This window comes from Micropterus salmoides, unplaced genomic scaffold, assembly GCF_014851395.1.
Source record: "Micropterus salmoides isolate LMB-PRFRI ecotype aquatic unplaced genomic scaffold, ASM1485139v1 Ms_hic_scaffold_13, whole genome shotgun sequence".
Classification (NCBI taxonomy): domain Eukaryota; kingdom Metazoa; phylum Chordata; class Actinopteri; order Centrarchiformes; family Centrarchidae; genus Micropterus; species Micropterus salmoides.
The window spans coordinates 20,338,921-20,362,482 of NW_024040374.1; the positions used below are offsets into that span (position 1 = coordinate 20,338,921).

General features: G+C 39.3%; 2 protein-coding genes across 9 annotated transcripts in view; one reads left to right on the forward strand and one right to left on the reverse strand.

Annotated features, from left to right (window-relative positions):
- slc44a5b (solute carrier family 44 member 5b) overlaps window positions 1-12,706 on the forward strand; it is a 45,134-nt gene extending 32,428 nt beyond the window's left edge. The window contains exons 8-24 of one of the 6 annotated variants that reach the window (XR_005444109.1): window positions 74-197; window positions 350-394; window positions 2,263-2,346; window positions 2,549-2,661; window positions 2,840-2,971; window positions 3,077-3,176; window positions 3,581-3,673; window positions 4,076-4,163; window positions 4,598-4,860; window positions 5,049-5,143; window positions 5,241-5,344; window positions 5,478-5,551; window positions 6,745-6,815; window positions 7,618-7,706; window positions 8,265-8,349; window positions 10,038-10,203; window positions 10,501-12,706. Coding sequence is in view for 5 of the 6 variants with exons in the window: in XM_038716087.1 (XP_038572015.1) it covers window positions 74-197; window positions 350-394; window positions 2,263-2,346; window positions 2,549-2,661; window positions 2,840-2,971; window positions 3,077-3,176; window positions 3,581-3,673; window positions 4,076-4,163; window positions 4,598-4,860; window positions 5,049-5,143; window positions 5,241-5,344; window positions 5,478-5,551; window positions 6,745-6,815; window positions 7,618-7,706; window positions 8,265-8,349; window positions 8,658-8,773 (1,676 nt within the window). In the remaining variant the exon portion in view is untranslated. The other 5 variants (XM_038716087.1, XM_038716089.1, XM_038716092.1 and 2 more) reach the window with 5 other exon arrangements.
- Window positions 12,707-12,822: 116 nt separating this feature from the next.
- LOC119900829 (LIM/homeobox protein Lhx8-like) lies at window positions 12,823-20,240 on the reverse strand. 3 transcript variants are annotated; one of them, XM_038716093.1, is made up of 9 exons: window positions 19,550-20,240; window positions 18,778-18,855; window positions 18,214-18,339; window positions 17,863-17,984; window positions 16,948-17,231; window positions 16,392-16,495; window positions 15,666-15,761; window positions 14,230-14,419; window positions 12,823-13,257 (listed from the first exon to the last, which is right to left on the reverse strand). In XM_038716093.1, exons 1-9 carry the CDS (start codon window positions 19,628-19,630, stop codon window positions 13,181-13,183), a joined length of 1,158 nt encoding a protein of 385 aa, XP_038572021.1. In that variant the 5' UTR covers window positions 19,631-20,240; the 3' UTR covers window positions 12,823-13,180. The 3 variants fall into 3 exon arrangements, with proteins under 3 accessions (XP_038572021.1, XP_038572022.1, XP_038572023.1); XM_038716094.1 differs by having other exon boundaries at window positions 16,948-17,168; window positions 19,550-20,224; XM_038716095.1 differs by lacking the exon at window positions 18,778-18,855 and having other exon boundaries at window positions 19,550-20,229.
- Between the last annotated feature and the right edge of the window lie 3,322 nt (window positions 20,241-23,562).

The following is a 23,562-nucleotide window of genomic DNA, read 5'->3' on the forward strand; positions in this document are numbered from 1 at the left end:
CATAACCCACAATAGCTCATTGTTTTTTTGCCGAGCCACATAAGACAAATAAATTATCAAAAATGTGTTTCAGTCCTCCAGCGGTGCTTCCCAGATTTCATAACAAGAAATGGAATTTTAACTGTAGCCAATGAGACCATCTTCAAAGACGGCGACAATAACAAGAGAAGTGTCAGCGACCTCAAAGATGCTGCCAAGTAAGATCTGCTTCCCTGAAACATAAATCTTAGTCCTTCAAGTACAAGTATAAAAGTTACAAACATTAGATGGAGAATTCTTGCTGTAGTAAAAAATAATGCATAAATACTTTACCCTGTAACATGTTTTAAAACTGTTATACTGTCAATAGGGCTGCCAGCCTTGTACCCAGAGAGTTGTGGACAGATATTATGGGGTAGGACAATTGGGCATGTCACTGATGCCCAGGAATGTGTCCAACCACATTCAGAGTCATTTGCATGTTTATTGCCTGAAAATGCAGCTTGCCCGCAAAAGTTCAAGAGTAGAACTTCAGGGGAACCTACAAGCTTACATCGGCTGCTTTGTTTAATCTGCGCTATCAACATGTTAATGGGCTGAGATAGCAAACTTTGGGCAAGCAGAGCAATCATGTATTTGAACCAGTGAGCTGAAATTATAAACATACATGATTCTGTGTTTGCTGTGATGAATCACCTGGAAATATAATGTACTTTAATGCTTTTCTTTTTGTAGCCAAGTAACTGCCCTGCAGCACGGAGTGGAAAGGTCTCAAACATGATTCATTTCAGCCTTTTAACTTTGCCTCCACTGTAGCCAGTAGTTTTGTGTAGACTAATCCTCCCACTCGTGCTCTTCAGCATGAAGGATCTGTTCCTGTATCCCTCCACCTGCATCGGTGGACAGGAATTAGGACAGATTAATACACATTGTTTGTGGCAGACACATCTACCTCAAAACATCAAGTCACCTACTACTTCATGTGTCAACTAAAATAGAGAGTGATATGGGGCCCCCTGGTGGTCATTATGTTTGCTCCCTTGATGTAGATGTGAATTTTGTATCTAGTTTACATAACAGTGCTGGATACGATCCAAACTTTGGTGTGTGGAGAAGCCCTTTAGGGAGTTGAATTATAGCTCTTCATCATAAGGTTGATTTTAGAACGGCTTTCATTGTTCTGTTTGTCCCGTAGCCTCTTTCCCTCCCCTGTCTGGGCTTTAGAGATTTATCTGAGTCATAGGGCAGTGCGTCTGCGGTCGAACTTTGCAGTGGTCATGTTCTGACATTGCTACCAGTTTTAATTTTTAAGCTTTTTACTGTAGTGAGAAGCTGAACTTTAGCTATCCTGTGCCATTTAATGGGACTTCACATTAATATTTAATTCATACCATGCAAGTTACTAGTTTGTGATGTGGAAATCTCCACATCACAGTCTTTTTCGGATTTCTGTTACAAGAGTTCTTTAAATACAAGAAATTGTCTGGAAGCCGTGGTTGTTATCCATAATTTAATAAAATATTTTTAACATTTACATCAGAGTACCTTGGATTTTTCTGTAAGCCAATACCATGGACAGTCATTGTTATGTTATTTTTGACTAGACTACAAATATGTTTGGTTTTATGCTGACTCATTTGTCTTTGATTGAGGGGTTGTCTTTGTCCAGCACCAGAGAAAGGTTACGTTAAGATTTTAAGTTTCATTTTGAGGCTGAAACCACGATTTTTAGATAAAGATGAATTCCGGTGACAAGTCAAGCATAATCAGTACAATTTATATTCATTCTGTTGAGTATTTGAAGCACTTATTTTGTTTTCATTGGTTATCAAACACGTGCCTGTACCATGAACAGAAGTGAATGGGTTCTTGACACATCATTTTAGTATGTTCTGTTCCACTAGGTGCTCCATTCAGTAACATGCTGCTATACCATTTACTACCATACTGAAGAAATGATTGCTCAATAGTGCTTCTGCAACACTAATGCTGTTTTGTGGCTTTTGATATGAAATGTTTTTTCCAGACTGTCATAACCTGATAAGAAGGTCTTAAAATTGAGAATATCAAAAGCAAATTGAAACTGTATTTATTTTTGCTTCATAGTCAGAGCATTAACAATAAATGAAGTGTCAGTGTTTCTGTGAAACTCTTCTAAGTAAACAATTAGACGCAGTAACACAAACCTGCCTCCGCCCCTGTCTGTGTCTTTATTAAGTTCGTTTTTGTCACCTCTTCTCTCTCCCGCTTCTTCCATCTCACCATGTCACCATTTTGTCACAGAGGTATTGCCAATCTGCTGAATGCAAAAGAAGTTGGCATGAAGATCTTTGAAGATTATGCAAATTCCTGGGACTGGATCCTCATGTAAGAACGACTGTGGCTTTTCATGTTTTCACTTCTCTTTATGGCTCATGTTGCCTACTGGACTACCTGCTTAAAGTCCCACATTGGTGGAATTTACTGTATTCAGATAGCACCTGATGTGTTCCTGATCACAGAACGTCTTACTAAATTAATTTCTTTACAAATACGAGTCAGTTGCCAGTGTGTATGTGTGTTGTTGCAGTGGTCTGGTGATAACCATGGTGGTCAGTCTGCTCTTCATCCTGCTGCTGCGCTACACTGCTGGCGTGCTCCTGTGGCTCATCATCATTGGTGTCATCTCTGTGGTCGGCTACGGTGAGTATGCACTGTACACATTTGCCACATCACCAGAGATGTTGCCGACATGTTTTACGTTTGACCTATCTTCCTGCGAGCAATTCTGTTGTCATCGCAAACTGTAGCGAATTTAGATTTGTCTTACATTTTGTTGCATCCTTCCCTGGCTTCCTTTCTTTCTCTCTGTGTTTCCCAGGTATCTTTCACTGCTACTGGGAGTACAGTTCTCTGAGCGGGAAGCCAGGCGCCAACGCCACCATTTCTAATATCGGTTTCCACACAGACTTCAGCATTTACCTTGAGCTCAGCCAAACGTGGCTCATCTTCAGTGCGTTGTCCTCCTCTACCATACCTTTAAATGCTGAAGTGACATCTTAAAACATATTTGTTTTATGAGCATTGACTAATAATTAAACATCTGATTTGTTTTCAGTGATCTCACTTTCTGTGATTGAGGCCATCATTGTGATCATTCTGATATTTCTGAGGATGAGGCTGCGCATCGCTGTTGCATTACTGAAGGAGGGAAGCAAGTGAGTATGGGTAAAAGCTCTGTTGACTCTTGTTAAACTTAATGCTTCGGTAGATGACAATGGAGAAATCATCAGTTAGATTTGGAAAATAACCTGAAAAATCCCACCCCCTCCCTCCAAAGCCACCAAAACATATTTTCATACGCAGTGAGTGCACGGGCAGAGTGCACGCAGGTAGGCAGGTAGGCAGGTAGGCCAGCCAGTCAATCACTTCATTCGGACTGAGTTTACTTGAGAGCATTTGATTTATTGATTGCTGTCGGGAGTAAAGAGAATTTCAACAAATATAACAAATAATGCTTCTGAAATAAATTGCCTACCCCAGCGTATAATAATGTGTTTGACTTTTATTTCACTCATACAACACACAATTCAACAAGATCTTTTATCTTTCTTGTTTCTAGGGCCATCAGCTACATCATGTCCACTCTCTTCTTCCCTATCATCACCTTTTTCCTTCTGGCCATCTGCCTCGCTTACTGGGCCGTCACAGCGGTGTATCCTTTGAACTGCTGTTACGCCGATGAACTCTTTTATCCATAGAAGTAGAGGAATTCTGCGGCCATTCATGCAGCCTGTGGTAGTTCATGTCATATATAAATATAAAGATCATATGTAAATACCTCTTATTAAACAAATCATACAGTACTGGAGTTAATATAGAAAATGAACAGTGCTTCTTTCTCTTTCACTTGGTGTTTTAGGTTTTTTAAAAAGCAAGAGCAAAATGGAAACAAGCTAGTGCTCATGGGTCCTAAATCATAGACCTAGCATTGTAATGGCTGGATGCGTGAGATGACTTCTTTTGTAAGTAGCATGTAGCTAATGTATTAAAATAAAACTGAATATATTTTATCAGTAAACGGTGATTGTTTCATCCATAACTAGTTTGCCCTCAGCTTCTTAGCATCTTCTGGTAACGCGGTCTACAAGGTCACACCTACTGACGATAAATGCATGTATGCCAACCTCACATGCAATCCACAGGTTAGTCCCGCTGCTCTCTTAACACAATCAGGTGCATTTGCTGGAGAAATTCTGTGTATGTCTGGAATTTGTGGGTTTATTTTGCTATGTTTCCTTCTAAAAAACAAAATACCAGTGTCTCTGATTCTTTGTGATTTCTCTGCCACTCTGCTCTGTGAAATATTTCTTCCATCAGTCTTTCATCATTCTCCCAACTGTAATCAATCAAAAGTAAGAATGAAAGAGCTTCTGGTTGCCTACACGTAAAATCTAGTAGCTGGCAGTGAGTTCTGTGTGAGAATCATTTTGAATCATTTATTAGCCTGCCTGCCCCCGCCCCCACCTCCCCACCATTGTTGTTTCTGTGTAGTTTTCCTTGTGATGAATTTAGTGTAATGCAAATTTTACATCACATTACTCTTGTCTGAATATCCAAATCTGTTGCTTTCTTTCAGACCTTCCATCAGACCAATATCACCACAGTGTGCCCCGGGTCACAATGCCTGTTTGCCTTCTATGGTGGGGAGAGCGCATACCACCGCTATATCTTAGTCCTCCATCTGTGTAACGTGTTCGTGTTCCTCTGGCTGGTCAACTTTACCGTGGCGCTGGGCCAATGCACCCTGGCCGGGGCCTTTGCATCCTACTACTGGGCCCTGAAGAAGCCAAACGACATCCCTGTCTGCCCCCTGTACTCCTCTTTTAGCAGAGCCATACGGTAGGGAGCTGCACTGAAAGAGATGTTACGTTTTACAAAATACTAGAGTTCTATGTTGAGTTGCCTATTTGTCTGAGAAATAACAGAACAAAAAGAAGATTCCCCAATACTAGCATTTTTTAAATCTACTGAGATTGCTACTCAAATGGTCAAATGTCTGTTATTCCATTTGGTCTCTTGTGTCACAGTTACCACACAGGTTCTCTTGCCTTTGGTTCTCTGATCCTTGCTGTGGTGCAGATGGTCCGAATTGTTCTCGAGTACCTGCATCACAAACTGAAAGGTACGCCGTTGCTAACTAAAAAGCACACGTTCCCACTCTCGCACAATTTAATGATTGTTTCAGATGGGGATGTTGGTGATTGATGATGTTTTCCCAGGTTCTCAGAATGTATGCGCTCGATTCCTGCTTTGCTGCCTCAAATGCTGCTTCTGGTGCCTGGAACATTTCATCAAGTTTATAAACAGAAATGCATACATTATGGTGAGTTAAGAAACATCTGCTCTGCTAGTAGTTTGGACTGATTTATTGTATCTGTTAGCAGTTCAGCTGTTGGCTTGTACCTCAGTGCCTAATTACCCTCTAGCAAGCACTCTGTACTTCTTTCTCACAACAGATAGCAATATATGGGAAGAACTTCTGCACGTCCTCCAAGGATGCTTTCTTCCTGTTGATGAGGAATGTTCTTCGGTAAGAACTTAACTTATAGGTCTGTGTCAGTTCCACACACCTAAAAGGCGTCAGCTGATCTGTCATTGTTGCTTAGCGTACCATAAAGTAAGACTGGGTGTCATTTAAACATTTACAATAACCAAAATCAGTACCCTTGAAGTGATACTGATACCTATAGAGTACTTCATTCGATACCTTTCGTAAAATGCCACCTGTTAAGCCATAGATCATTATTTGTATTGTTGATATGGTCAAGCAATGTGATCTACGTTCTTTTCTTTTTAATTGTTTGAAATAACTGTTATATTAAAATCTAAAAATTAAAATTATTGGAAAATTGTATCAGATCGCTCCTCATCCTCTTCCACACGTTTTGTATCATCAAAAGAAGAACGGCAGTTTTTTTGTTGTTTTGTTTGTTTGTTTGTTTGTCTTTTTTGTTTTGTCGACCATACCGACTACGTCTGACATAAGCATCCGGAGGCTCCCTGAGTAAAATCGGCTGATGTGCTGCTGCGCCACAAAAGCGTTGAATTGATATGATAGAACGTAGTGATCGATCAGTGACAAGTAATGTGAATTGCAAATAAAAATGTACAGAGGAGTGTTAAAGGATATCAGAAGATGAAAGAAATGCAAAGCCAAGCTTGTGGTGAGAAACTTACAACAATGACGAACAAACCTGGGACCTCAGCTGATGCTGAGGCTTACTGGCTCCATGCAAAATCTGGTTACAAAAAGTATTGTTTGACTAGGCATGTTTCGATACTACTTGGTAATGGGCTATTTCGGTCAGTACCTTAAAGGTTTCTAGTACCGCCACCAAGCCCTACCATAAAGTTACATTTTTCCGTTTTAATGGGTAAAATTAGTTTTTTCTACTCAGTTTACATGCCTGGCTAACAAAAATAAAAGATGTTTAGATTTTGGCTCAAACATAATTTAGGTAAGTCAATGAAATTATCAAGAAATGAGTGTTTCAAGCAGTTGCACATTTTTCCTTATTATCATGTATTTAATGGTGTGTGTGTGTGTGTGTGTGTGTGTGTGTGTGTGTGTGTGTGTGTGTGTGTGTGTGTGTGTGTGTGTGTGTGTGTGTGTGTACTTCCATAGATCTCTGTTGAGCCTGTTTCGCTGCGCATGACATTTCCTTATTAATTCTCTGTTGTCTGTTTCTTCTCCATTCTGGCTTTTCTCTGCCTCCTGTGTAGTGTGGCTGTCCTGGACAAGGTGACAGACTTTCTGCTCTTCTTGGGAAAACTGCTTATTTCAGGAAGTGTCGGTGAGTGTCACGTCATCCGCAGCCTGTGAGGTGTCATAAACAGCAGCATAGACGGAGACGGGATGAGACATCCTCCTGAATATTAAGAGGAATGATGAATCCTCTCACTCCCAGCTATTTTTGCCATGCACATACGCAGTTTGCATCATTATAAGTTGAAATTTACTGTTGCACATGCTGCCTGCCGGCCTTTGAAAAGAACAAAAATCTCTTACATTCAATTTTAGGAGTCACTGAATCCTGTACTGAATCCTAGTAGTTACACTTGCAAATCCCATGTATAAAATATTGTGCTACTTATCCTTAGGTTTCACTGATGTGAAAATGTGTGTACAAGTATGTATGTTTGTAGCACCTGTTCAAAAAGCATTTAGCTGCTTTTTGACTGAAACCATCCTGGTTAATTTAAAAAATAAAAATCACTTAAATGTATTTATATTTGTTTATAAATGAACCTTTCAATGGTTTGAAATGAAGAAATTAGAGATGCCATGTTTATCATTATGTTGATTGCTCTGTCAGGTGATGCTGTTTATCACACAAACCAATAATTTCTCACTCTTTCTGATACTTTTTAAAACATTATAGAATAAAATGTTTAGGGAATTCATTTCGAGCACCTGATAGACACATTTTAATTTATACAGTTTGAGTATGGTGTTTGAATGTTTCTGATGACATGCAGGTAAATAGAGTTGCATTTCTGTTCCTGTGGCTGTAGTGGGTGATTTCCAGTCAAGGTACCCACATCTTTGTTTTTAATCTCAGCTTGTTATTTAGTTTCTTTTTTTATGTTTTCCAGGTGTTCTTGCATTTTTCTTCTTTGCACGTAAAATACCGGCCATTCAAGCGGAGGTGCCGTCCTTAAATTACTACTGGGTCCCCCTTCTGGTAAGGAATTAAAATGTGGGCTATTTAATGAGCTCCAGCAGCAACTACTGGGACTGAATCAGCAGGTTGAGACATGTTTGCATTCTGACTTGACACAAAAGGTACAAAACCTTCCTGCTGGGAAAGTTGTAAAATCATTCGCCATTATCCATTGTATGTCTCACTCAGTAAATTTAAGTTAAGTCCTCCTGTAATTGCGTTTTGTTAAAATAACTAGAGAAAGAGGGAAAATGCAGCTGGAGCGTTAGTTTGGCAAATATATGCCAACATAACTTATTCTCACGGAATATACCAATAAAATATTTTATATAGCTTAAACTTATTATGCCTTTATGTTTTCACATTTTTGCAAAGGATGGCACTGATGGAGTTTAATCATTTAACTGCATTTAACACCATTTTATTATTCAGATCAGATTGCAGTGCCGCACAAGCTATATAGTTTGGTTGGTTCATGTTATTCTTGATGTTTTTGGTGTTTAATGGAACGCAGATTTCCATCAACATGCAAGACACGTCACAGGATAAATGTTGACTGCGACCTGTTGATTCTTTCAGACGGTGGTATTGGGATCCTACATGATTGCACATGGCTTTTTTAACGTCTATGCCGTGTGTGTGGACACGTTGTTCCTGTGCTTTTGTAAGTATGCTGGTTGTTTGAGTACTTCACACGACACTGTGAGAATATGACTACTTGTACCGAGCACTGCTATGAAGGTTAAAGTTCAAATGTCATGTGGCCCGTCAGCAGATGAATGTAACTCTTTCCCTCTTTTAAAACTGGCTCTAAGCTGATTCCTGCTCATTCAGCTCTCTTTTATTCCTGCATGATCCTTTTTGATCATTTATCTCTACTAAGTCTTTGCTTTCCTTTCTCTTTCTGGCTGTCACTCTGTGCGCTGTCTGCTCCTCATGCTCCTCCTCTCCTGTGCTGCTGCCCGGTCTCAGGTGAAGACCTGGAGAGGAACGATGGTTCTTCCTCCAGGCCCTACTACATGTCTCCTGGCTTGCACAAGATCCTGCGCAAAGTGGAGGAGGATGCCAAACTAGGCACTACCTCCTGAGCGATGTGCGGCCGTTTTACTGAACTCGTGACTCTCTCACTCACTTCTCCATATCTACTCTATGTATGTGGGGGTCTGGACATTTGAGAGCGAGTACTGTAGGGCTAAACATCAAAACTGGATGCATCCCAGCCTGGTCAGGGACGACTTGGAAATGAAAGGACATGCTTTCATTTCAGTTCCTCACAGAAAAGGCATTGGGGGGACTAGAAAAAGACCTCTGTTTACTTCCTCTCTTGAGCCAACTCAGATACTTGCCTTTTTTTCTGCCATGCTTATGTTCTATTTTTTTTTTTCTTCTCTGTATTCTCTGCTGACCTCTGCCTTACCAAGAGGGTACGTGTCAACTCGCCAGACGGACACACAGGCTGAGATGAATATGAGCATTTTCATCCAAACAAACATGAGGACCTTAAAATGTACAGATGCCACTGATGGACTATGGCATAAGGCATCACGTTAAAAAAAGTGGTGGACTTACGGGGCACGCTCTTGTCGCACTTTGGTCTGCTAGTGTAAAAGTGTATACACTTTCACATATGGAAAAAGAATCGTGTGATTAATTTCTTCTGTCTAGCATGATTATTTTGCTGGCTGTTGATGTTTTACCATCGGGTTTTATAGGTTGCTTTGATCCACAATATTTATACTAACACAAACACAGATTCTGTTATTTTACACCATTTAAAAAAAAAAAAAAAGGTCACAATCATTTCAAAGTTTCCATCATGGTCATAGATGTACTGTACACCAGACAGAGACTTTGTGGGAGGTCAAGACTTCAAAAGACAAATGAAGTATGGTTTTTGCTTAAAGATAAAGAACAGGACCTGACAGTTTTCAGGAAACTTCTGAATGCAGCCACTAGTTTATGTGCCTAGTTGTGAAAAAAGAAAAAAAGAAATTGTTCCTCTTATTCTGTGGTTTTAGACCTAACACCAGGAACCTTTTTGCGATACAGTTTATAAAAGGATGTCAAAGCCATTTTTGGTAAATTTTTTATTGGATGGTTCAGATGTAGTGCTGTTTTAATACTAAGTATAATACACGCATCTGTCTCGAGGCTATTCAGTGTTCTTTTTGTACAGGGGAATTTTTTTTATCAATGAAATCCAATGAAAATGTGAATCATGTTTTTGAATAAACATTAATGGTTCAAGTGTTGTCCAGTACATTTTCAAAGTACCTTGTCTCCGGTTTTTAAATTTAAATTCGGTGAAAGTAGAGTCTCAGTTTTTAACACATTACTACTGCTGCCTCCTAGTGTGGGATCTGGAGGCAAATGACGGCTCTCCTGGCCGGCCCTTCTACATGAACAGAACCTTGCGGAAAATCCTCAACAAGAAGAACGTCAAGACGGCGGACGGGGAATAGAGAGAAGACCAAAGGTGGCGGAAGGTCAAAGACTGAAGATCATTCACCAAAGCATGGTACAAGCCCATGTGGCCATAAGCATTTTGCCAAATATAGTTTAAGTGTACACAAGTTGTAACTGTACACTATAATGGACAAACTGTAGATGAGTAACTTTAATAATTAGATTCACCCATGTGCTAATTTTTTATAGTCTTGATGGTTCTTTGGTATTTATGTCTAAAAGGTTCAGTTTGTGTGTTAAAAAAAAAAAGTCTTTGTATTGGAGGTGTAAGTCACACCATCATATTAATTTTTTATATTTTTTTAAATGTTACAGTTGTAACTGAAATATTTTTGTATATGTTTTACAGCCACAGTCGTCAACAGGTTCCTATCGGAACAGGTGATTTCTTTCTTGAGACTGTGGTAAACATCAGCTGTTTTTTGTTCTTAATCTCTTGTAGTAGCTGGTTTTCACCACTTGGTGTCGCCAGTCATTAACAGATGTCTTGTACTGTTGCTGAGGCGTAACTGCTCAGATGATTTAACTATTTTTCCATGAAATGGTCAAACGTCGACTGTGTATTGTGTTATCACAGTTTTTGACCTCATATTGTCTCACATTGAGAAACCTATGTGCCACAGTGTCCACTGTCTTTAAGTGCCTTTTTCTTAAAATTGCCACAGTGAGTATTTAATTGCATTGTGCAGCTACAGAGCTTACATTTGAAGATGCTTTTCAGAAATCTTTACAAGAACTTGTTAAAGGGATAGTCAGCAGCCAGTGCTCAAGGTTCTTGTCTTTTCCAAGTGTTAGAGATAGGAATATAAGGTGAAGCAGAACGTTGTCACTAAACCTTAGAGTCACAGGTTTATTCTCAGCAGCAACCTATGTGTCCAGCCGAAAAGAAACACAGACCCTCTATCTGTTACACACGGTGCTGTCTTTTTTAATGTTTAACCTGCGGCTGATAGCGGCACATATATGCGTGAAGCATTATAACCGTTACAATGTGTGTAATGTCATGATTGGCTGCTCATTAAGTGATACACCCCCAAAATCTGTCTTGTTATTAAAGAGCCCCCACCTGTCGATTGTAAAAAGTGAAAAATGATGTCCTCAGAAACTTCTCAAGCTTACACCTGCAGTATAATCCACTTCTCTGCTGACCATTTGTTTACTTCAGTGTCTAAACAGACTGGACACACAGATGGAGAGCAGAGAAGTTTCTCTTAGCTTAAATGAGAAGTATATGTCATTATTTTTAGACTTTTTCTGTGGCATAAACTGCCACTGTACTCTGTGAAGGCTGAAGCTTCAACCCTACAGATAAGAGTATGCGCGAATATCACCTTAATTCTAAAGATTAGCAAACTAAACAATATACCAACATTTCTTGTTGGAGTTATCTGTAAATCTTTTTGTCACTACAGATCCTCTTATTGATCCAAAGTGGGGCTGGTCCCACATAGTAGTAGTAGTAGTAGTAGAGTTGTTAAGATATTAGCCAAATAGAACTAGTATGTATAACCAGTAATGTGGAAGATGCAGGTGTGTAGTCTTGTCTGTTTAATGGAATATTTGATAAGTTGTTGAAATCCTGTGATGTGCAGCTGATGTTATACATTATTGTTTTTGTCCTGGAGCCAGAATCCAGGAAATGCTTGAAGAATTCCTTTGAGTTATTCACAGGTTTGGGTGTCACCAGGCTGTTGGCACAGCAGGGTGACTGAGTGACACAGCTGTTGGCAGTTTCACACACGGTGCCCTTGTGTTTTACAGACATCAGACATCTGGTGAGGTCTTCTTTTTCCTAAATGTGTCCATGCATCACTTGGAATGATGCTCACCTTTTAGATCTCTGAGATGTGACTCATGCTTGTGGGTCTTTGTAGCGTGTTTGTCAAACCTGAGAACCTGCCCTCATGGTGCCTCGGAGTGACAGCACCACCAGACTTCTGCCCCCGTTGGAGCTGAACACGCCGGGACACGTACGACGTAACCATTCAATAAAAGCAAAACAACTCTGCTTGTGTATCTGAAAGGAGAGAAATGATGCATGTATTGCTCAGTGTGACTTATTATGCATATAGCGAGTTATTCCTCTTTTTATATAATTCTGAATAACTACCATGCTCCCAGTTGTCTTTTGGATCTATGTGTGCATGCAGCACGGGTTTAGCCCATGAGGGTGAGGGATCTGATAAGTGAAAAAGTGTTTTTATGTGCCTCCCCCTCCCTCCCATGTCTAGAAATTAGATTCTTTTGGTCAACCACAGTCAACAAGTAGACACAAGTAAAATGTCTCTGTTGGTTAGAATGTGCGTCAGGTTTCTTACCGCAAACTCTTAAAAGTCTGACTCTGAAGATGCACTGCTCTAACCTGTCGATACACCAAACTGTTATTTATTGCTGCTCATGTGTGCAGACAGCTGACACTATAAATCACTCATATTTATTTATACGGTAAAAGTTGCATGTTTTTTTTAACAGAATATATTGCCTGTGTGTATGTTCATCATTCAAATATAGATGTTACTTCTATTTTTATCAATAAACGTTTTTTCTACTATGCACCTACTTTCTTCCTAAATTCTAAACATGCACACTGAGGTCTAAACTCCACACCGTGTCCGCTGTCGCTGGATCTGTCCTGATGTGGGATCTCTTTTCATTTTGTTCATCACCCGGGTTTGTGAAAGTAGACATTTATTTTCAAAACAGACTTCACATACAATAAATAAATTAAAATGCAATATTCAAACACTGCTATACAAACAATTTCAAGTTCACCTTCATAATGAGCTGACACTGTGGGCACGGTCAGACTGTGTCACCAACTACACAAACAAATATAAATCTGTCACAATCGTATGAGGTACATTAAACTGTACATTTAGGACTTTCAGTCATACGTGAGCTGCTCAACAGTGAATTGTGTGTTTTCAAAGAATATCAACATGTAATGGTTTACTGGCAGTTCAAGAAAAGGAAAGGTTTTATGGTTCTCAAAGTCTGAGGGTGTGTGTGTGTGTGTGTGTGTGTGTAGCTCAGGCGTGAGACACAGGCAAGGAGGTCATAGCGTGGGTGGGCAGCAGCGGTTGAAACATGGATGGAGGGGAGTGTACTGCGGACACACACACAGAGCACTGGAGTCATTACAGTTTCCATCAATGGTATTAAAAATATCATCTTTAAGCTTCCTTTTTCTCAGTTTGACAAATATTGTTATAGATTATTCACAGCAATATAAAAATCCTGATTATTTGAATGTTGCTTTATTAAAACCATCTATATTTTCACAACAATAAAAATGTACCGGACACAGAGCAGTTATCGTGACCATGTGTGAAAGCTTTTGTATTTCCCCTTCTGATCTGGTGACTGGTGGCACTTTTCATAAAAATACAGAAAGTGACCAATGGTCTACTTCTAGAAGCAGCAACAATGGTTTGTTTGAAGAGCTGGTTTCTAGTCACTAATGAAAAAAGTATGTGGATAACCATATTATTTTAAATATTTATCCTTTTAAGTGTATGGGCAAGTCTGAACTTTTATTGAAGCTGCATCTTTTAAAGTATTAATCAAAGAGAAAAGGTTATCTTTGTTTAATTGTTTTTTTTCTTTTGTTTCTAGACTTTTTTTTTTTTTAATTGTCTATGATCTCTATTCTCTCTGGAACAGATTTTTTAAACGTTACTTAAATATAACATAAATCAGCATATACATGTTTTCCAAAAAAAAGGAGGTGATGGGCAACCTTTTGTTAGTACCTCTTACTACTTAATACTTAAAGTTCTGTTTAAATAAACCAGAACCACTAAATACTGTGATGCTAATAATTGTATTTTTCTTATAGATATTAATTTAAATAAATCAGTTCACATGTAAATTTTGTTTTCAGAAACCCCATTTTACCCGTGATAGATTCACACTTAGGCATATGTGGGTTTGGGGCAATTTACATGTACAGTAAAAAAAAGATATTTCAAATGTTAAAATAGGAATATGACAATTAGTTTTTTATAGTGAGCAGTGATGCACATTAAACTTTCTAAACAATCTCAACACAAAACATTATAAAAGGGCCGGTGCTCACTGTCTATGAAGGAGTGTAGTGCTGACAGCATTGATCCCTCCGGGCCTCCATAAGCTGTGTACTGCAGCTCCTCAGGGGTCGGGGTGGGCTGGGACAGGCGGCTGGTCTGCAGCGAGGTCATGGGGGTGCTGGAGGTGTGGTTGGGGCTCACGTGTTTCTTGTGGCGTGCTCTGCAGTTCTGGAACCAGACCTGAGTTAACAGGACAAAAACCTTTTGTAGAGCTGCATTCGACAGTATACGCACACAGAAATGGATACCGCGGGTAGCTTGTAAACTGCCAAAAGATCTCATGGAGTGACAGTCCAGGAGTCTTTTTTGCCCCCGGTGAGTAAAACCACAGTCGTAGTCTTGTCTTTTCCTAATTATAAAGATACACTTGAACTTGAATTTGGCATTCATCCTTACCAGAGACTCTATCTAGGCTGAACAAGCAAGAGAAAAATCTGCCCAGAGGTGTGTTTTGCCAAAAGTGTCACTATCACAGTCTGCTGTATGATCTGTCGGAAGAACCACTCCTTAGCAGTGGAAACTCTGGTTAAAGTGTCACAACCATAAATTTTAAGCTGGGTGACTGCAACCACAGCTCTGGAAAACAAATAACTTTGCATAGTTTGTCAGTAGTTATTTTGAAACTGTAAATTAGATTCACCCTATTGTGTTACTTTGAACACACACTTTGTTTTACTTTTGTTGTTTTCTTGGTTGAATTATATCCTTGAACACGCCTGTAAATGCTACTGCATTTTGATAGAAGACTGATATAGTTTGTTGGTTTCAAAGAAAAAGTTTGTATGTGAAAAGATTTCTCTTTAAATGATGTACAAGTTGTTCTGTTTCTCACATATCATATGCACCTTCTGGTGGAAGGTAACTGAGTACATTTACTCAATTTCTGCACTTAAGTATCATTTTTAGGTATTTGTACTTAGTATTTTCATTTTGTGCTACCTTGTACTTCTACTCCGCTACATTTCAGAGGAAAATATTGTACTTTGTACTCGATTATAGTTATTTGTCAGCTACAGTTACTGGATAATTTACATACAGTACAATCCACTTATAAAATATAGTGCACTGTTATGGATTAAACCAGAATATAAAGTATTTAAAACTTGCTTTACCTTGACCAGCTATTAAGATTCACAATAATACATCATTGCTATAGGCTTGTAGCGTTTCTTTTCTTTCTTCTGCTACTCAGCATGCATTCTGTCTGAAATTTTACACAAACACGTGTGATTTGAAAGCATATGGAAATCATTTAACGGCAGAATTGATGTCTGTCCTTTGGTTTCATACGTGTGTTACCTGCAGATGCGTATTATGCAAATATACCTCATTAGTTATGTCTGAACTCTTGCTTCTTTCTAATTATTACGATCATACTGCAGATTCCTTCATCCATTTCCCCTCCATGCACATGTCCTCCACTGACCTGTATGACTCTTCGACTGAGGCCCGTCTGCTCCGCCAGTTTCTGCAGTGTTTGGGCATCCGGATTGTTGTCCTGAGCAAACTGGGCCTGCATTACCTGCATATTCACAGGTAAAAGAAAATCAGTTACAGGTTTACTTTGTGGTGTGAGGAAATCCATTAGGTTTATGTAAAAACACTGCTGTTTACAAATAATGTGTTTGGAATAAAGGCTGTCAAGTAGGGACACATTAATAGGATATAGATAGTGATATAGAACTGTGATTATAAGCAATACTTATAACAAAATGAACATTTTGGGTCATTTTGGACACCTGTCTTGCTCTACATGACCCTAATGATGTTCATATATTATTCACTATTCATTGTTCACAACATTGAAATTATATTACCCTGAACAATGCACATAATAATAATATTAATAATAATAATAATAATAATAATTAGTAGTAATAGTATTTTTAAGGGAGGAAAAATTGTACAAAAGCATAATGTAAAAGCAGCATCCCTGTTTTTCTGCCTGAACAAATAAGTGTTTAGTTGCTCAAAGTTGTAATCTGCCCTATTGAACTCCTCTTTATTACACAAATCTGTAAATATAATTACATTAAGAATGAGGCCAAAAAATGAAAGCATTTATTGTCTTCTCGGTAGACAGTGGTTATCTTTTATATGTAGGCCTATCGATGTATCTCTCTGTCTGTTATACGTGATGGTGGAGGTTAACCTGCAGCTGGTCGGCAGTGAAGCTGGTCCGCGCTCTCTTGGAGGGTTTTGGCTGGTTAATCTCCTGTTCAGTGGGCAGAGCCCCCTCCATGTTAACGCTGTTTCCTGCAACAAAGGCGTATTCTCATATTAAAACATCCTGAAATATTTAGCACAGAATTAAGTATTCCTTTTACTTTGAAATACAGCATTTAAATCCCATTAAATAAAAGGAGCAGCAAGCAATAATAACAATTCATTAGAAATAATTGAAGTTCACTTCAATGTCGATCATTTCAACTATTCTCAGGACCGGATATACATATTGGAAAACATGTATATCACTAATGATCTGTCTTCAATAAAAATAGGGGGCAAGCAACATTGCACTTCTCGTTCAGAAGATAAATGAGCGGAATGTTGTTAAATATGTGTGACGGCTAAATATTTAATTTCATGTATTTATTTTCTTTATTTTGTGTCTTTTTATTTCAAAATGAAACAAATCTGTAGGAAAGTCTTGGAAGTAACTGAAGTGACTGTTCCAGACTCTCCGATATTTGGACCGAGTCCCTCACCTTTCTCCACGGCCCGCTTGAGGTTGTCCAGCATGCAGTCGTAGTGGACCCTGCAGAGCACCTTCTCCTCTACCAAAGCGAACTCCTCCCCGGTGGACAGCTGCCTCTTGCAGGAGAAGCAGGCGAAGCAGGCCAGGTGGTACACGTTGCCTTTCGCCCGGCGGACCCAGTCTGTGGAGTGGATGTTCCGGCCGCAGCACGCGCACCAAGTGCCGTATCTTCTGCAGGTGAAGGTCGTGGTGAGCAGATTAGACTCCGGCATGGTTGCCTCGTGGCATTTTTGTCTTATTTGCAGAAAGGGTGATACCAATGTTTTAACTCAATGTGTTAAATTTGGGCGTTTTTTTGTAAGGCCCAAAATAAAAGAATAGAATTTAACCTGGACCAATGCAGGAAAACTATGACAGGCAACAGCTGCCCTTGGGACAAAATAGGCCCTGAATTAAAGTATAAATTAGTATTATTGAAGTGACTTCCAGCTGTAGTCTTTAGTTTATCCCTTGTGATAGAAGTCACAGTTGTTTACCCAATGATCCAATATCACTACAATCTTCTCCATCTACACTGTATCTGTCTTTTACATGTGATGATGAGAGTTAAAGAGCGACAAGTCATTTTTTGTTAAAGAAAAAACCGCTTTAGTTTGGAATGATTGGTTATTACTATTATTATTTACTGGTATCATTAACTCAATGCAAATAACTACATTCGAATATTTGTCCAGCCAAAGCAGAAAGAAAAGTCAGGCCCAACAACTATTATTAGTGTTATTATTATTCAGCAATTTGCAATAGGCTATAATATGTAGGCCTAATTATCTTGGCAGCTTAATATTCCTTCAACAATTTCGTTTCGGTAGCTGCGATTGTCTGGTCTAAAGGTAAATAACACAATAACAAAAATCGATGCACGTACCGAAAGTAATCCAGTTTACAGAAAACCTCTTTTTCTTTGATGTAACAGCTCGTGTGGCTGCCAAGCGAAGTCTGACACACGCTGCAGGAGAGACAGCGCACATGCCAGCACAAGTCGTTAACCTAAATCAGAGAGGATAAATTAGCTAAAGTCAATCAGTTGGACGGTTACAGGCCCGCTGTATATACACGCATGAATACCAGCGCGAGCCCTAAAGGCACACAAATCCAAACGCAATCGAGAAAAATAAAAATAAAAACCGTAATCCAAATTAAATGATCCTCGCAAACCAGAAATAAAAATACTTGCACACACACAAAAAAAAAGATCCGGCAGTGTTTGTTTTTTTACCTTTAATAAATATTTATCCACAATGTCCTCGTTGCAGCTCGCGCACACCGCTCTGCCTAGCAGAGGCGCAGATGCCATAGTCTGCAGCGACGGCGCGTCTTCATCCAAAACTTCCGCCGGCGCGCCCTGAAGGGATCAGACCTGCGGTTAGAAAATTACGCACAGGAACGCACCCAGCCCATACCTACAGCACAGACTAGGCTACACGATATGTTTGAACCCAGTTCACACATTGCTGCTGTCACCAGCCTAGTGATAAAGTGCAAAAATAACTATAATTACTAACATATTTTTTCAAAATAAAAGTCCCACTCATTTCCTAATTGGCTAAAATAAATTTGATTTTAGTGGCTGCCTCTAGATTTGATGTCTTTTTAGATGCTGATTTCAAACAAACCGAGCAGAATTATTCGTGACATTTGCCTCAAAATGTTCTCATTTTGTTGTCCACACAGTCACAAAAGTTTAAAACTTTATCACCGCCCAAAGAAGAAGGCCTCTGGTTATTTCCCGACCTGTTTTTGAGAATCAAATCTAGTTTAAACTGCAACAGTTCATTCCTACCATCATGTCTCTCCTGTCCTCAGTGCATCTGCCCGGCAGCCCTTCGTCTCCTTTGCAATCTTCACACATGACGAGAAGCTACACGGCGGAAAGAGGATGTCGGTCTGTCAGACTGCAGCAGCTGCCTTAAATGCCCCCTGCCCCTTCCCATAAATATCATGCCCTTCACCTTTCACCATGACAACGCCGGCGATTACCAAAATGACATTTAAAAGAGAAGGATAGTCATTACTTGCAAAAACAGACAACACTTGAACTAACACTTATCCTATGTGCATTATGTTCTCGAGATCTACATTTGGGATTCGGGCAACTGCTCGCTGCGTGCGCGCGTGTCGTGGTTAAACCCCAACAAGCCAATTTCACGTGCCAATCAAAAAAAAAAAACAAAAAAAAACAAGACAAACCCCCCCAAAAAAACAGCGCGAGGTCTCTGGGAAAGGGGGATTGATTTTTTTAATAACAGCAATTAAAAGGCTAAGTTCGCCCCAAACGACTAACCGGAGCAACCAAAAGGTGAAGAGGTCTCATTAACTACTTGAGTTTTAATTGCAGAATTCACCGAGGGGTAATTTTCTTCGACATTTCTTCAAATTGTGAAAATACTGAGCTGTCAGCGTGTGGACGGCCGACTTTAATGCCAGGCTGAAGCCCACTCTGATTTAATTGGCAAAGCAATCTCGACTAATATTTAACACACACACCGACCAACCTCAAGCCTGCACGGTGGTAGAAAAAAAATGTGCGCCTGTCTTTAAATGTCATTACTCACCTCATCGTTGGACAACAGAGATCCGTTTTCGTCCTCGCTAACGGCGCAACACTCTGCTTTGACTTCACTTTTCCAGCGCATGTCTGTGTCCAGGAGTGTGAAGTAAAGTGAAAGTGCTGTTATTCTTTCTTTTTCCTCCAGGATTCCTGCGTGTGTCAGTCAGTCGGCCCTGAGCTGTTCCTGGAGGGCGGATCATAATTCATATTTTCCCTGTCCTCTTTGGCCGCGCCTCCCTTTTTGGAAATAAGCTCTGCGTGTGGTTTTATGCAGCATGGAGAAAAACCAAATACATTCTGTCACAGTTTTATTCTTATAATTGACATTTCAGTTTACCATAACTCTAAAATGATAGTGACAGACAGCCAACATTATGCACTTTAGTAGGTAGGCTAATAACCAGTAGGCTATTAACTGAAGTAGGCTACTATATTCTAAAAGTATCATTTTGAGATAGTTGTACTTGAGTATTCTAATTATCTGCTATGCTTCTATTCAACTACACTTCTGAGGGCAATGTTGTAGGCTACGTTTTCACACTAAGATCCTACATATACAAAACATGCGATTATAATAAGTTGTGATGCATTTTTAACCTACACAACAGTATACAAAATAAAAATTCATCCACAATGATCCAGTAATATAAAATATATGAATATAAAATGGGGCAATCCTGCATAACAAGGAGGCCTTACTTTTGACACTTTAAGTGCATTTTCTGCTAATACTTCTGTGCTTACATTTTGAATGCAGTACTTTTACTTGTAATTAAGTATTTTTATAATGGGGTATTCCATAAATAGAAGACCCATATACTTCTTCCTTCACTGGTAATTCCCTCATAAACCTGATGTATCTGAGCAACACCTGATCTGCTTATTGAAGGCTGTCAGAACTTGAGTATGACAGTTTGCTCTCACTGAACCTAAAGTACCTAACATTTAGGCTACTAAAATGTTATATAATTTATTTACAGTTTGAGACTATGGCCAGATTAACCTAGTAGGACAGTGGTTTGGTTTGAAGAAATAAAATTAACAAATTTACAGTGAGTCAAATTGTTAAAACCAGTTGGCATGGAGTGAAATTGGGGCTTTTGGAGCTCCTCTGGTTCTGGGGACCAGTTGGTGATCCAACGTTGTTTAAGACTATGAATCTTAATATGGCCAGTATTCATGTTCACTGTTGGTTTATCATGAGGATCCGTAAGCAGTATATACACTCAGTTTATTAGGTACATTGTTATAATGTTCTTTTTTGTTGTTGTATTAGCAAGGTGGACCTGACAACTGAGTGTAAATGTTATTTTCTCTCAGCTAGGTTTCTCTAGAACATTTTCCCTGTCACAGTAAGAGAAGGTCAAAGCTGCACACAGTCAGAGGTTGACTGATCCAAACTTGTGTCCTTTTAACAGAGGTTAAGGAAACATTACAGCTTGCACTCGCAGGTACCTCTTCTCTCCTCCGCAGTGGTGGAATGCCAATTCACATCTTTTACTTGAGTAAAAGTGGAAATACCAAAAATATTCAAGTAAAACTCCTGCGTTAAACTTTTAATCAAGTAAAAGTACAGAGACATTCTCAGCAAAATGTACTTTAAAAGTCTCAGAATTTAAAGTCTTAATTATACAGAAGGACCCACCGAGTGTTAGGTTGTTAAACATAGGCTAAAATAAATGTTGGTCACCCTAATGTTCTGTTTTGAGGTCCTGGAGAACGCACTGTAGGCTCTGTTTAACAAGTCAAACATTGTTTTGTCAAAAAAACGAAGGGGAAAATATTGGTGGTATTTGCAATTTTCCGTATTATTATTTATACACATTCAGCAGTGTGGTCTGTGGGAACCCAAACAATGAGGCATTAAATACAAAGATTAAGTGTACTTGGGTAAATTTACTTAATTACTTTGCCAACAAGTTGCTTTGCTCAAAAGAGAAGCCCACCTGCTCCAAGTCTGTATGCAAATCACGTCAAGTGTAGTGAGAGACTCCATGATGCGTTCTTTTAATGTAGAGACTTAAAAAGGATTAGAAGGACAGGAGTGACAGGACTTTGGGTTGTTTGAAAGACATACAGTCAACACACAGTTGCTTACTTGTTTCTTTTTATCTGTTTTTTTCACTCACTCATTCAACCCAGTCGCTCACGCAATCCCACCCATCATCACCGCCACACACAACCTTCCATCCCAACCGCCACACACACACACAGCAAAAGGCTATATTCTGTTCTGATGGGATAACAGTCCGACCTGCACCAGCATGCGTCTGCGTCCGTATCGCACCATCGCAGAGGGATAAAGGAGTTAGCGTGCCTCCATCGAGATGTGTCCTGTTCCACCTGGTGGAGATGAATGCTCTTTATCAGATAACACATCTCAAGCGTTGCATGCTGCAGAGCAGACAGTTCACTGGAGCAGCCTGTGAGACATCCACTCTTCTGCGAATCCTTGATACTGCAGCACTCTTTGAGCGCAGTTACACTTCAAAGTACGATAGAGTCCTGAGCAGCTGCTTTATTTTGGCCCCGGCGATGAGTTCAGATGGAGAGGTCAAAGGTGAGAGGAGAGATGAAATGCCACCAAGCCGGTGTTACTGTGAAGTATATCAAAACAAATAATACCATTTTATCATGAAAAGACAAATCCTTTCTCAGACATGACGGTCTTTATCACTCCAACGCACCATCTGCAGAATACCTGCTATGACTGCAGACGTTGGGAAAGATGTAAATCTGAGTGTGTGACAGTTCCATGTTTTCATTTGCCACATTGCACGGCTGACTTCATAAATGTTTTGCGTGATGTGGACCAGGAAAAAAACATGTCTCATCTGTCAGCATACTTACAAACTTGTTGTACTGCTCTGCTGCTTTAAGGTACGTCCAGCTGTGTGTGATCCTGCTGCTGCGGTGTATACAGTAGGGTCTATAAATACTCCATCAGGTCACCTATGAGAGGTAGAAAGTAGGTCAGTGATCACAATGGCATGCACAACTATGGCTACATTGGCTACTGGAGAATTATACAACTAAGCACTTGTACATACATTTAACAAAAGTATTTTCATTATTAGAATTTACACTCACCTTTTATTCAGTGTGGAAGTCTTCATAGAGAGATAATGAATATAATAATATTGTAACAAGAACTTTTCTTAAGCTAATGTTCAGTTTGGGGTCTTGTAGATCCTGGATGCCATTTAACAGCTCAGAAACATACTCAACATTTTGTTTATCAGCTTAATCGTTCATTGTATTGTACTACTTTTGTGAGAACTGTCATGTTTCACAAGTCCACTACAGAATGTGACCCATCAGACCTCTAATTGACCCCAAACATAAGTAACATCACTATGTAGTGCAATACTGAACATTTATTTGTCTGTAAATAACTTTTTGGCACACAAATGCCATATGTATTTAGTTATGCATAGCCCATATAAAAATGTGTAACAATTCCTTATTTGGCATAAAATGGTCATGTCTGTATTTTGTTACCATCATCAAATGTGCAAGTGTGTGTTTGGCAAAGGGAAGAGTTACCACTTCACTAGTTTTTTACATTTGGGTTTTTTAAAAGGAAAAAAAGATATATTCAAAAGTAAAGGTAATGTCAAAAAAACATAGTTCACAAGTGCTTAAACAATGAATACGTAATAAAATAAAGAAGTAGAGCCTCTTTGACAAACAGAATCACTCGATAACCTGCAAAGCCTCTCAAAGACATAATGCTATATTTCCAAACAAGAGGATGATTATTGAAAATATTGACACATTTTTGGTTCATTGCATCAGAAAATTTTCACCCTTAAATAATGCAAAACTGGCACTGTTCAGCATGTTTCAATATCCAAAGTGATAAAAATGTTTTTACTTTGTAAAAGTTTCATCAAAGAAGATACAGAGGATACCCAAATATAGAAAGAACAAGGAATGTAGGAGACTCTCCTCAAGAAGAGCGATGAGCATTTGGCCCCGGTGAGCCTCTAAGAAAATCTTCTAATTTGCTACTTC

Bases quoted from the DNA above. Each gene is read 5' to 3' on its own strand.
- LOC119900829 (XM_038716093.1), bottom strand. From the start codon at position 19,630: ATGCGCTGGAAAAGTGAAGTCAAAGCAGAGTGTTGCGCCGTTAGCGAG. The intron at 17,985-18,213 runs GTAAAAAAACAA...TCTCTGATTTAG, and splicing joins TGGATAAATATTTATTAAAG to GTTAACGACTTGTGCTGGCA. The intron at 16,496-16,947 runs GTGAGGGACTCG...CCTTTGTTGCAG, and splicing joins CAAGCGGGCCGTGGAGAAAG to GAAACAGCGTTAACATGGAG.